The following is a 14,032-nucleotide window of genomic DNA, read 5'->3' as shown; positions in this document are numbered from 1 at the left end:
GAGAACAAAGGTTAATTTCAACTTTTGATTTGAAGTGCCTCAAGCCTGCTAGGTAAGTGTTCCTAACATTATAGTCACCACCGTTTCCAAGTCAACATAGAGATATCAACTTCATTCCCAGCGTTAGAAAGAGAAAGCCTAAAGGGGGAAGAAGAAGCGGTTAGGGGGAAGCGCCTGGAGTGGAGGGGAAAGGAAAGGTGATGTTGGGGGATTCGGGGTATAGGATGAGGCCCACCTTCAGATCTAGATAGTCCAGGTCCTTCTTCAGTTGAATGTATGTGTCGTCAGCCTTAAGATGAACAGTGGAGAGACAAAGCAAATGTGATGAAGCTGCAAAGGATTCTGGGTGTCTTGAAGGCATTGTTCAGTGTTTTTTTCTCCGGCTTTGCATGGGCCACACTAAAGACCGCGCAGACGAAGCACAGATTCCTAATTCATCCTGATGTGCAGTAATGCGTGAGTGCTTTTACATTGAAACTTTTCTTCAGCACAAGAAGCGTTGTATGTATACATGCAAACATGAGAGCTACAGAGAGAGGCCTTACATGTGTATGACTCAAGTTTTGAATTGGGCTTTGTACACCAATGTGTATAAAGCAAGGCTAAAGCATGGGGACATGTTTGGAGCTGGAGATTACAGTGAACAAGTCAGAGCAGTGCACACATCCTCAGGGAGACAGTAGCCAATAGGGGCTTTGGAACGCTTTGACGCATTGTCACATGGAATTACATATCGTTGGGGTGATACAGGCTGTGCATGACTCAGCATTACGTTACTGTTTTTTATTTATTTTAATCACAGATGTATTTGTGTTGTTTGCGCTGACCGAAGGCAACATCCTAATCCGAGGATCGCCGGCATCATGCTTGCCATTTGGGATCATTCATATTCAAATTAACGAAGTCACACAAAGTCAGAACACTTTGTGAAAATGGTTTGTAAAAAAAAGTTAGGACTTCCCTTAGGAACAAAGTCCAAAAAAAATGGCAATTCACAGTCCGTAGTGCTAGAATCTGTTCAACACTCGAAAGATCCAATGAAAACAAACCAAACACAAGGAAGCAATGCCGACACACTGCCCAGTGTGATGGAGGACGTGGAGGGGAGAGGTGGGCTGGCATGGGGGAGCAGGGAGGGGGACCACACCATGCAACGATGATGAAGGGCAAGCTGTGTTGCACGGTATGTTGTGGGATGGGTGCTGGATGGGGGGGGGGGGGGGGGGGGGCGGAGGTTAAAGGGCCCCTGACCTGAAGGCTGGGGCCCAGGAGGCCGTTCTGCTGGAGGGGTGGCAGTGGGGCAAAATCATCAGCGGGGCTAAGAACACCGGCCATCTTGGCCTGGTGCCTCCGGAGCTGTATGAGGAGCAGGGTCAGCTCCTCTGGCTGCAGCCAGGCCCGGCCGGCGTGACGGGCAACAGAGGGCAAGAGATGCAAGGGAGCAGATCGTTCAGAACCATGCCAACCCGTTTACAGGACACGTTGTGGCTACACACAGTGGCTGCACCATAGCAGAGAGAGAGGGAGAGAGCGAGAGCGAGAGCGAGAGCGAGAGAGAGAGAGAGAGAGAGAAAGAGAGAGCGAGAGACCCGAATGGTGGAGGACTGGCCCGCGAACGGGAGCTCATTTGGTCACTTTGCAAGGAATTCCATCAGGTTCATGCAAGGTGTTGGGTGGCCCTCATCATAGCCTGCTCTAAATGTGGAAAGAGCTGGAATGTTTGTAGTTATTATTAGACTGGTGCATTTCTGATGCACAGAGGCAGTGTGTGTGTGTGTGTGCGTGTGTGTGTGTGTGTGTGAGGGAGGGGGGGTTATATCTGCTTTTACAGTGTATTAGTTTGATTGGATTGAAGTGTGTCTTTAGCTCTTGGATCAAGTAGTTGATTGAAAAAAATAAAAAATCCCAAGCAGTATATTAGCAGTCATGTAATGTTAAGTGGCACATGCATTTCAAAAAGTTAGGCCACATTGTGTTTGACATGCAGAATGTGTATTGCAGAGAGTCAGACCGTTTTGCCGTGCAAGCTCGGAGCACTGACGGTGTGTGTGATGTATCCCATGGCTGGCATCGACCTTCTTTCCATCTGTGGAGACACATAACACATCCCCTCGCCACTTACAACAACAACAACAACAAGCCTCTATGAAAGCGGCATAAAGAATTGTAGAAGTACAATTTGGAGTGTTTGCACTCCAAACACTCATCTTTCTAATTCCACTTTCATTTGGTTAAAAAGAATGAAAGAAAGTTGTGTGCTCAAGTTAACATTGTGGCTCAAGTCAATGCATTCCTGATAAGTTTGTTCAAAGAATTCCACGGACACAGCACATATTCCTTTTCTCCCTCTCATTATTTGATGTGTCCTGCGTTAGCTTGGAACAAGGTGTGGCGTAACTCCTGACGCTAGATGGCTTAGGGAAATTTGACATTTTTGCTTAACACGCAGAATTAGTAAGGCTAGGCCCACCGCACAAACATTAAAAGGACACAAACAACAAGAGATTTAATTAACTACACATAAATTATCCCAAACCTGCTTTCTTAAAATAACATTTGTTTGCTACCAGCAAGAGCAGCCTCCCCTCTGAGATTCCCCTGCCACTATTTTTTTTGCTGCATAATAGGTTTTTTATTCAAATCCGAGATCTGAAGAAAGAGCGAGAGCGCTTGCTGATGTTTGAGACACGGAGTTGAGATGTTTATAGGTTGTGTGTGGAGGAGGCCCTGGGCTAGTTGCATTCGCTGTTAATAACGCACACTCTTTAATGGTATTCCTCAGAGGTGCCTGCGCAACGCCAACACACAGGCCTGCTAGCCGCACACTGAGCCCCATCAGCCTTAAACATGCTGGGTCCACCAAAACTTAAGTTCATCTGACAACTATAATTAGTTCCCATTGCTCCCGGGAATGGCCCTGCGTAGCCACTTGCCTCACACTTTGTTAGGAAACCCACCCCCTCTCTCTCTCTCTCTCTCTCTCTCTCTCTCTCTCTCTCTCTCTCTCTCTCTCTCTCTCTCTCTCTCTCTCTCTCTCTCTCTCTCTCTCTCTCTCTCTCTCTCTCTCTCTCTCTCTCTCTCTCTCTCTGTGCGGCTGTTTTTTATAATTGTGTATAATTGTCATGGAGACGTGTCTAATTAGTAACCTAGAGCGACAGTAAAGGAAAGGCGGCAATGACGACAAGGCAGCAGAACGTATGTGACAGTTTTCTTGTGCACAGCCAGCGTTCTGGTTACAAGGGCTGGTGTGTGTGTGTGTGTGTGTGTGTGTGTGTGTGTGTGTGTGTGTTGGCTGATGTGGCAAAGGAGTGCACAGAGACGTTCTCACATGTGGAGGGTGTGGTCGGGAGCTAGCGCTGGGTGTGGATGACAGGCGAGACTTTGAGCGCGAACCCGCGGTGGCGTGGCACTGTGTCTGCATGTGTGTGTGTGTGTTTTCTGAACCTCAGCGGGAGAGTTGGGGAACATAGGGAGCCTTTGCCAAACTAAAACACACAGTCACACACAGACACACAGACACACACACACACACACACACACACACACACGTCACACACACACACACACACCACCTGTTGGAAGAGGCCTGGGCGTGGACTGTGTGAAATGCAGTGTGATTCACATCAGCTTCAAAGTGTTGTGCGCTGGGAATGCTGAGACTGGGCTAATCTTCCCAGGGCGACCCCTTGTTTTGCTCCGCAACTCTTGCACCCTCCACGTGAAGATCAGGGGGAAGCTCTCAAATTAGAATGGTTGGGACGGCTGAACCTTTGTGCTTTTTGAGATGTTGCTGCTTTTTCCTACATGAGAATCGTTCCGCTTCCCCACCGTCCCATGCCAGTAATAGCCGTTCCCAGTGTTTTCCCGGTGGAAGTGGCCGTCTGAGCTCTGATGATCTCTCACTCACAACGCCTCACGAGACAGGCCAAGTATAGACCGGACTTCTGCAGTATCCCTGATTATAAATAACTTGGGATATTTTAGCTTGAAAATTAAGGCCACTATTTTGCCATTTCTTTATCCAATTAGCATCTGCCTAATGATTCAAACTATTTTTACCTAAACAGTACATTCATATACTCAGGACACAACAGGACATTGTCGAGAAATACAATTGTAACTATGATCATTTCTACAACAAATTTCACTGCATTGTTAAATTCAACCACTATTACCAAGATTTTATATATTTATCTGTCAAAGACTGAGGTGGCCAACCAACTTCAAAATCCCTTCAACTTTAAACCCAAAGATGGAGCAAAACATCAGTATTTTCTGTTCCACCACAGCTGGGTTCATTCCGAAATCCACCGGGTCTGAAGAGTGAACGTTTACGACCGGCTTAACATCCATCGTTAATCACACAAACGATCCGACCCATTCACGGAAGGAGGACTTGATGGCCACAGAGAGAAGCAGAGCCAAACCGTTTTCCCTCTAGCCAGGACACCGGGCTGATATTATGTCTCTGACATATGCTGACTCTCAGCTTTCATGAGTTTCAATTAATAATAGTTAACCTGAAAACCCACAGTGATCGTCATAAAAGATTTCAAGTTTGTGAACGTTGTTAAGGTAGATAATTAACCATGACGGAAAAAAAAGGAAACCTTCAGAATTAAACTTTATAATAATGTTCATAATGTTAATGTTGATTATTAATAACTATTTACACATTTGCTGTATAATACCTGGACAATAATTGGTGAAGAAGTCCTCCAAACAAAACCACATCCCCATAATCTAGGTCCATGAGAGTTCGGTGATAGAGGTTAACCGCTTCCTAAATACTACTGCGTGCTGCAGGCACGGATGTGGTTAACTCAAACATACGCCTTAAGCAAGTTAGGTAAAGAGCTTTTCCTCTTGTAAACAAGCTTAAGTACTTTTGGTTACCCTGCATCATTTATGCATAATAGGGAAAGGAAATCGTATCATCGTCAATGGAAAAATGATTAATATAATTATTAAAATCGTGAAAAATCTTGAGATGCATGTGGTCTCTATATGCTTACCTGAGAGAGCGGCGCACAGACGCTCCTGGGCGAGTGGGACATTGTGCTGTCCCCAGGAGGGGGCGCCACCGCGCCGTCGTCCAGGGGCTTCACCGTCACGCGGCCCAGCGGGGTGTGGGGCCGGCGGGGCGACAGGGGCTTGAAGGAGGCGGGCACGCGCGGCGGCGGCGGCTGCAGGTCCGAGGGCGACGGGGGCACCGAGATGGAGCGGGGCATCTCCACGGTGACGCGGAAGGCCGAGGCGTCCAGGAAGCCCGGCCCCGGGGTGTAGATGGGGGCGGTGGGGCTGCCGTGGCGGAACTGCTGCCGCTGCTGCCACTCGTACAGCTGCCACACCATGCCCTCCTTGGTGGCCGTGCGCTCGTCCGTGGACATGCAGAAGTGGCTGAGGCGGTCGTGGGCGTACTTGTAGTCGCTGGTCAGCTTGCTGGCCGCCGGCGGGGAGCTGGCGCTGGGCGGGAGGTGGGCCGCGCCCTTGGGCAGGGAGAGGTAGGAGGGGGAGGGGAGGGAGGGGAGGGAGGGGTCCGCCGCGCCGCCGTTGGCTTTGGGCTTGGTGGGCGGGGTCCGGCGGGGGAGGTGGTACTCGGCCGACGGCGCGCTGCGGGGACATCGGGGGGCGGGGGGGAGGGGGGGGGGGGGGGGGGGACAAGAGACTCTTCATGTCAATGCTGACTTCAATCAATACGTTCACATTCCTTCCCGTTAAATTTGTTAGAGGATCTTATTCACTGCTTATCCACCTGTTAATTAAGAAACTTTAATAAACTAATGGTGTGAATCATAGACTCTCAAAAGGTGTGGGTAGAATTGGTGAAGCTGACCTCATGGGGGGGTCCCCTTTCTGAACTTTGACCCAGTGCTCCACCTGGGCCAGGGCCGTCTTCCTCTGCACCTCCTTCTCCGTGCTCATCCGGGGGCCCGGGGCCCGCTTGTACCCGGCGTTCCCGTTGGCCTCCGAGGGCAGCGACACATGGGCCACGGTCAGGTGGCCGTTCCTGGGGCCGGGGCCGGGGCCCGGGTCGGGCGAGCGGCCGTCGACCCTCCCCTCCTCCCCGGTGGCTGGCTGGGGGGGCCTCCCGTGGATCTCCAGGCCGTACCGAACCTCCTCGCCGGGGGCCAATCGGACGCCGTTATCCTGGGGCTCCTCCCTCTGGGCTCGGTGGGGGGCGTCCCTCTGGCCGGGCGTCTGCTTCCCACCTCCGGAGTGATGGCTCTGGGGGACGGCTTGCTGCTGTACCACCGCTGCCTTCTCAGGCCTCTCCAGCTCTCTGGAACCCACAGAGACCGACGATCCTTAAGTCCTCACAGAACTGCAACTTCTGACGCAGTCAATTTGAATCAACGATAAACACAATAATACACTGAAGCGCAATGACAAGGATCCAGACGGTCATGGTCTATGGTCCTTGAAAACGTCGAACAAAGTCCGTAGCAAATACTGTTTGAGTTAGAGCGGGTGAGGGTTCTCAGTGGAAGTGGAAGGGAAATTGAAAGCCGCAAAGCTCTCTTCTTTAATTCAGTCCTGAGACGAGGGACAGACATAACCTATCATTACCTGTACCGATTTTATCATATTACACGTAATGCCACAAAGGGTGTTGGCACAGATTGTGAAACACACCGCGATCAAACTAATCTACCACGATGCTTGCTCACTCTTAATTCACACGACAGCGACAGAGTGTAATATTCCTGCAACAGAGAGATGGGGTAACATGAACCACAATGGGCCACTGATGTATTAACCTCATGACATGCTGCAAGTAATGTTCCACTCCAGGGAGGGAAGAAGTTACATATACAGCTGAATCTTTGCTAATTTCTCTGTGGAGGGACGAAGGCACCATAGGGAGCATTTCAATACGTTTTACACCCACACACTTTAATTATTTGAATGGAAAAAATAAAACCCTAAGAGCTCTTGGCAGAGAAAGCCAAACAGACAGAATCCCTGGTGATTAGAAATGACAGCCATTTTGTTCTAAACTAATAGCTTGGGGTATGCCAAGTCTCTCTTCAATCTGTTACAGCAAAGACGTGTCATTTAAGAAGACCCATATTGGAGTTCCTGAATCATCAGTATTTTACTAAAATTATGATTTCTGCATAATCAATCAATGGATTAACAACTATTTCTTCTTTCCTTCCGAACTCTTTGAAAAGGTACATTTATAGGAATAAGTCTATACCAAGGGAAACAATAATTGAACACAGGATACGATGAACTATTTAACCTCAATAATTGATAGGGGTTTGAGTATTATTTCAATATTTTGTTAATTTAAAATACAATTTTATAGAATAGAATAAGCGGTAGTAAGCAACATTGACCACAAGATGGCGATAAAAGAAAATAACATAAAGGAATTGTGTCCTCAAATTATGAAATGTGTCCCCCAACTTATTTAACAGTCTTAAACATTAGAATTAGGTTACCACAGTGACAATTAAAGCATTTGACAGTTTATTGCATTACATAGCCTATGTGGATTCTTCAGCAACAACGTTCACGCCTGTTTCCATCTGGCCGAGATTCAGATCCATTCTGTTCTCAACAGCAGAGAACAGAATGGATGCTGCAGACCACTGCAGTGCAATAGTACTCACAGCAGATGGATCAGACTGCGTCTTACTACTGCTCAGCCCATATAAGGGCCATCGAGTCTGGGGACGTTTCACCTTTAAGTTGTCTCAAGCAGTGCTCATCCAGGCAGCACTGAGCCGCAGTGGAAAAACAATGTCGCAACACTATAACAAACGTCAACATGAATAATTAAACATGAGGGATGAAAGAAAAATGTGTGGGAGCTACAGTAAGTGTACTTCTTTTTTCACTATACTTTTGGGTACAGTATTAGTATAAGGATAATATGTGTGCGGTGGAAACGCGGCTAAAGGTATTTAACTTAGTCGTCTCTATATAGGGTACAATGTATTAGTAACCCATGACCGAGTGGTGCCCAGATGCATACGCTTCAGAATTAAACCCTTTGGGAGCCCCTGTTTAGCTGGTTAGATGTGTATTTATAACTATTTTTAACTACTGCTATGAAACAAAGATTAGATGAGTCTGTCTGCATGCACTATAACATACAACTACTGGTATGAAACAATGATTAGATGTGTCTGTTTTTATGCGCATCAACATACTACTACTGGAATGAAACAATGATTGGTTTCTCACCGCATTAATGCATTCATGAATTAATGTATTTATACATATTTTTTTATTATTTGTGGGGTTCTTTTATGCATTTAATTTTGTATCCTATATTCTTCTTGTTATATTCCATCTTGAGCAGAGCCATTTTTGAAAAAAGTATTGAAACCGAAATTGGATCTAGGTGTTAATGGACCCGGGCCTCAAGGACAAGATGCTGTTTTCATCCGAGAGAGAAAGAGACAGATTCCGATTCCGATCGATACGGCTCAAAACGTGAAACACACTGCATTGAACCATGCTCTAATTTAAACCAAACTCCTGAAAGAGCGTCACGGACGAAGACCTTCCCGAGGACAACCTTCGTGTGGAGGGCGGGGACAACAGACCTTTTGACCGTGTGGCTCTGCTGCATGCGTGCGGCCTGATTCATGGCCCGTATCCAGCCGTTCAGGTCCTCCTGAGTGTCGGCGCTGAAGAAGTACGTTCGCATCCCGCAGTGTTCCGCCTGCGAGCCAATCACAGAGTTCTTATTGTAAATGTAGGAGCGCATTCCTGTGTGGCTGGCCTACGGGAGAGAGAGAGAGGGGGAGAGAGAGGGGGAGAGAGAGGGGAGTGCGTGTGAGAACTGTACGGGGACAGAGAGCAGTGAGGTAGTACAGGTAGTCAGCTTGATGAGTAAATACATCCAAGCACTAAGCAGCTCAGCAAGGAGCCGAGCTTAGTTAGCGTTTTTGATGACCAAAAACTGTCGTCGCATGGGAAACAAAAATATACAGTTACACATGGCTGGAGAAGTGAATAACTGGGGAAAAAAAGGCTGCATTCATCATAAAACGGCGTCAAATAAGAGCTTTTCGCCGTCATGCACAGCAAAAGGCATGCAACATATAGCTATAATAAATTTTCTGCTGCATCAAACCAAAGCCAAAATGGCAGCACAATACACAATGCCTTCGGTAAGCATATTGGTAAAGGGGCCCAAGCAACTGTACAGCCGACGACCAACACGAAAGAGCCTTACAATGCAGGTACACACACGCACACGCACACGCACACGCACACACACACACACGCACACACACACGCACACACACACACCTCCACACACACACATCTCTCTCTGTTGTCTGCTGAGTTAATCATTTTCCACTCTTTTTTATCCTCGCGTGATATAACCCTGCGGTGTCCCTACCCGTCCAAACAACCCCAAACAACCCAGGGACAGAGCCCCCCCCCTGGGGAACAACGGGGCCACCGGACAGCCTGGCGACCTGGAGTCAAGGTCGTTATTCCACGACGGAGAAGGATTACACTGGTCTACTCTTGGTTCACACGGTGCTGGATATGTTATGACCACGGTGTTACCTGGGATCTCGCTGACCTCACTGTGTTCAGATGACTCTGATACGCATTAGTCATTGGGTCATTCATCTAAATCTGGGTTACAACAGCCAGGGTTATGGTCTGTGTCGGAAATATTTTGCATCAAATGGTTATGGCAGGCCATTTTCTATGCCTGGAAACAAATCAAATGATCTCCGTTCTGTCTGAATGAGATTGATGAAGTAGTAAACTTCATCCGTATAGAGGGAAATGTCACTTTGTTGAACACAATAAATCATCCAAGACGAAGAACAAGAAGAGGCTTTTGGACAGTTTACTCAGCGGCTTGTGGAAAGCATAACATGAGACACAAAACCAGAGGCAAGACGGGCTGCACGTGGGATTAGGGATTCTGGAGGAATCGATGAATCATTCCATGTGAACGTGCCCACAGACAGTCCTCGTGGAGGGCGCCTTGATGGCATGACTTGAATCACATGCGACATGGAGGCCAAATAATATGCTATGGTGACATGTGGTGAAGGACTCGAAGAAAGCCGAGGAAGACAGAGAGGAGTGTGGGAAACGTAGGCAGAACCACCGTGAGACTCGCCGACCACACCTTTCCCATGATGGGCCGAATATGATGACTGATGTAGAGCGGGGGTGGGGGGGGTGCAAATGCCCAATGACACTGAATCCATAGTGGGTCCATGCAACCCTCTGATAGGGCTTCTGATCGGCTATGGTTCCCATGGTAACCTGAACCTGTCGAGGACAATATTAATGACAAGGCCCGGTCAGGAGTCTCTTCTACTGTTCCAAACGATGCTACAGAAGTGCTGCTTTCAAACGTACACATAGCACACGGACGCACATTCAAAATTAAAAACCAAAAGTAACTAAACTTGCATGAAAACAAACATTCCATATTACAGGCTGGCATTGTCCATCCATGACTTCTGCTGCGTCATGTATGTATATGTGACATAAATGCACACAAGATATTGTACATTCAGTGGCACAGAATGAGCTGGGGGAAGGCGAGACGCCGATTGGGATTGGTGAAATCAAATACCTATTCATGCAAGACAGGGGCTGCCAACTGCTGGCAACAGAACTCCCTCGGTACGCACGCACGCACGCACGCACACACACACACACACACACACACACACACACACACACACACACACACACACACACACACACACACACACACACACACACACACACACACACACACACACACACACACACACACACCAATGTACACAAACACACAGACATATACACACACAGACATACGCACACACACAGACACACAGGGGAACAACAGGAAGCAATTGACCCAACAGAGAATGAGAGCGCTGCAGTGAAATGAGACAAAACAACAGGAAGTCTCTCCAAATCATTGTTGACATGATCAAAAGGAGTGGGGATTGTTCTTCGGTCTGGGCTTGGGAAAACATCAATGAAGAGCGGTTCAATGAGGGAAAGGAAACCATCCTATACCATGGATTAGAGTGCATGTTGCTTTGTGGCAGCCTGAGGGGTATCTGATAGGAAGCCCTTGTTAAGCTCAACCACACTCCTTGGATTCCTTGTCTGAAGGCTGCAGTGTGTTGTCATTTTGCAGCAACTAAACTTGCTGCGTCAACTATCTCATTCCAAACTCACACTGGACAAACACACCCATCTATTTAACTATCAGCTCATCTCAATCCTGCAAACGTACAACAAACACATGGTACAGAACAAACCAGAACCGTCCAGCGGGATGGGTGGGCTGTGGCCCGGTCCAGAGACGTAGCAGTGATAATAACACGTCGACAAAGCGGCCATGTAGGATCTAATGAAATACCCAGCTCTGATATGGGGCCGCCCAGACTGCACGGCAGGGGCACAAGGGCTCTTTCAACGCAAGGTGAGTAATTAGCAGAGCCCGCCTCACCTCAGCTATTAGATCTACTCCCCTGAGAACAGGCAGGAGGAGAGGTAGAAAATAGATGATGAGGGATGTATAATTAATAACATGAACGACTGATCATCAGACCTGCCCCATTCTAATCCAAGGTAATGGCAGTTAGGGAATCTCTCTCCTTCCCTCTTCCATTTATTATCTCACTCCCTTGCTTGCTCCTTGCTCCCACACACACACACACACACACACACACACACACACCCACACACACATTTCATATGCATGCCTTTCATATGCAGGCCAACACCCATATGGGTGTGTGTGTGTGTTTGTGTGTGTGTGTGTGTGTGTGTGTGTGTGTGTGTGTGTGTGTGTGTGTGTGTGTGTGTGTGTGTGCGTGCATGCGTGTGTGCGTGTGTGTGTGTCTATGCGTGTGTCTGTTTGTGTGCCTATGTGTGTGTGCCTGTGTGTGTGTGTGTGTGCTCATACAAACACACGTAACGCCCTGCAGCCCCAAGAGGAGCAGGTACAAAGCAGCCCAGAGGATTGTAACAGACTGCCCCGAGGCTGCAGCGCTGCATTAAACATTAATGCAGGATTGTGGTTTTTTTTCTCAATGGGTGCTACGCTTGCAGCAAGACAATAATGTCAACACTGCAGCTGTGATAAGAGATGATACATCAGCTCTGTTCTCCAGTAGACTATGACAGGTTTAACAGAATATTTTTCTTTTAGGTGTTGCAATATTCAATTTGTGGGAGACACAGAGATAGAAAAAACAGTGAGCCGTAACTAGGCATTTATCTTTTACAGTCACTATGACTACATAATGGATTTAAAAAATGTGGCCCATTTTTTCCATCGTTTCAGCAGTTCACATTTATGCCAATTTTTCGATATTTTTATTTAAATAATATATCTATGGGTTAATTGATACCACAGCCCTTCCATTAAAGCCGTAGCGTGAATATCATCAGGAATATTAGACTGCACTTGGATGGGAGTTAGTAGGATATTGTTTTGTGTTTCGATGTACTCTGTACTGTAATAACAATGACATCAGTCTACTAACAGAAACAGTAATGCCGACCGGACAGCAGGAGAAACCACAGCATTCGGACAGGCTTTCTTTCCAATATTAATTCTAAACCTTTGTAGCATGCACCACTGACAGCATTTGTTTGGCTGGCCTCCCGCATGCTACAGCTGCAGCTTCAGCACAGCCAATCGATCATGAGCACGTCGTGAAGCTGGAGTAAATCACAACAGTTGTCAGCTAAATAATGACCTCACCCCTAATAAACAATTGAATTTTCATACAGATGTAGAATTACAATAAAGCGTGGAGAGATTTATTTGAATAAGACAATACCCAATGAAAGGTTGCAGACAATAAGTGTCACATGTTTAAACAATTAGACCAGCAGACAGCCGAGCAGCATCAACCAATTTAATTTAATTTAATCAAATTGGTGAATCTTACGCAATATGCATATATTCTGGGAGTATTTTATGATGATTGATTGGTTGATAAAAATTGTAGAGTAGAAGTATTACTTTTCGTCATATGAAGTGCTTTGTATTATGCAATAATAACTAAGCTGGAACTATTTAAACTAGTCAATACAAACTATGACATTACCACAAATGAGATAATCAATAATACTTTGTGTAACAGCTAGCTCAACCAGCAGGGGGAGACATTGTATGACAAACGCATTCCGTCCATGTGCGCTGCCAAGAACTGTCAGCAGTCATCAGTGCATGTTGGTTAGCCATAAGTATTTATACAGTAGTCGCATTCATCAACTCTGGAGACGGGTTATTTGAGGAGGTACCTTGAGTGTTCATGAAGGAGTTACCTTGAATGCGTATTTCCGGCTTATGTGATCATCAGGATCCACTGGAGTGATGACATAACTGGGTAGGGGTATGCTACCAAGCACCGTCTCTTCTCGACTATCTGTAAACACACACACACACGCACACGCACACGCACACACACACATTGGAAAGACACATTGTAACTGTTAATGAACCAAGCCCTTCCAACATCTTGTATTATGCCTGCATGTCACAGAGCACCATAATTCAAGGTTAATTCAAGGCTGGGCATTGGTGCACGAAACTGCATGGCAAGTATTTAGGTATGATTAATGGAGGTGGGGGTGATAACAGGGTCATAGCAACTACGCAGCAGATCAAATACCATACTGTTATGGTAATATTATGACGAACATTTTGGATGGGTGATAAATAGAAAACACATGTGAAAAATGAGATAACGAGATGAGATGACTGAGTTTGAGTTTGTTGCGTATTGTTGGTCGTGTAATTGAGGTGCTTCAGGGTACATGATGCAACTAATTTGCTTTATAAGTAAACCATTGCCAGGGGCTCATGTATTATTTTCACTCACCTTTGTAATAAAACAGGCAGAAGTCAGACAAAACAAACCACTTCCGTTTCCAAAGCCGCATTCCAGAGCTGTCCTGTAGGGTGGGGGACAACACTGTGTTCACAAGCGCGTCATCACACACACACGTTTTAATTGGGGTTATAATGAAAAGGCTGGGGAATAGAGCACTTGGCATGAGCCATTGGGAT

The 14,032-nt window shown here is 46.8% G+C and overlaps 1 protein-coding gene across 19 annotated transcripts in view; it reads right to left on the bottom strand.

The window, feature by feature from the left end:
- plekha7b (pleckstrin homology domain containing, family A member 7b) overlaps positions 1-14,032 on the bottom strand; it is a 71,532-nt gene that overhangs the window by 18,555 nt on the left and 38,945 nt on the right. For 15 of the 19 annotated variants that reach the window (XM_030378150.1, XM_030378151.1, XM_030378152.1 and 12 more), the window contains 8 exons: positions 13,845-13,917; positions 13,288-13,388; positions 8,565-8,743; positions 5,837-6,283; positions 5,016-5,613; positions 2,012-2,086; positions 1,252-1,386; positions 236-289 (listed from right to left, as the gene is read on the bottom strand). In XM_030378150.1, coding sequence (XP_030234010.1) covers positions 236-289; positions 1,252-1,386; positions 2,012-2,086; positions 5,016-5,613; positions 5,837-6,283; positions 8,565-8,743; positions 13,288-13,388; positions 13,845-13,917 — 1,662 coding nt within the window. The remainder of the gene's footprint in view (positions 1-235; positions 290-1,251; positions 1,387-2,011; positions 2,087-5,015; positions 5,614-5,836; positions 6,284-8,564; positions 8,744-13,287; positions 13,389-13,844; positions 13,918-14,032) is intronic. The other 4 variants (XM_030378166.1, XM_030378157.1, XM_030378160.1 and 1 more) reach the window with 1 other exon arrangement.

The sequence above is a fragment of the Gadus morhua genome, chromosome 14 (assembly GCF_902167405.1).
Source record: "Gadus morhua chromosome 14, gadMor3.0, whole genome shotgun sequence".
In the NCBI taxonomy this organism is placed as follows: domain Eukaryota; kingdom Metazoa; phylum Chordata; class Actinopteri; order Gadiformes; family Gadidae; genus Gadus; species Gadus morhua.
This window is presented reverse-complemented; position numbering and strand designations above follow the sequence as displayed.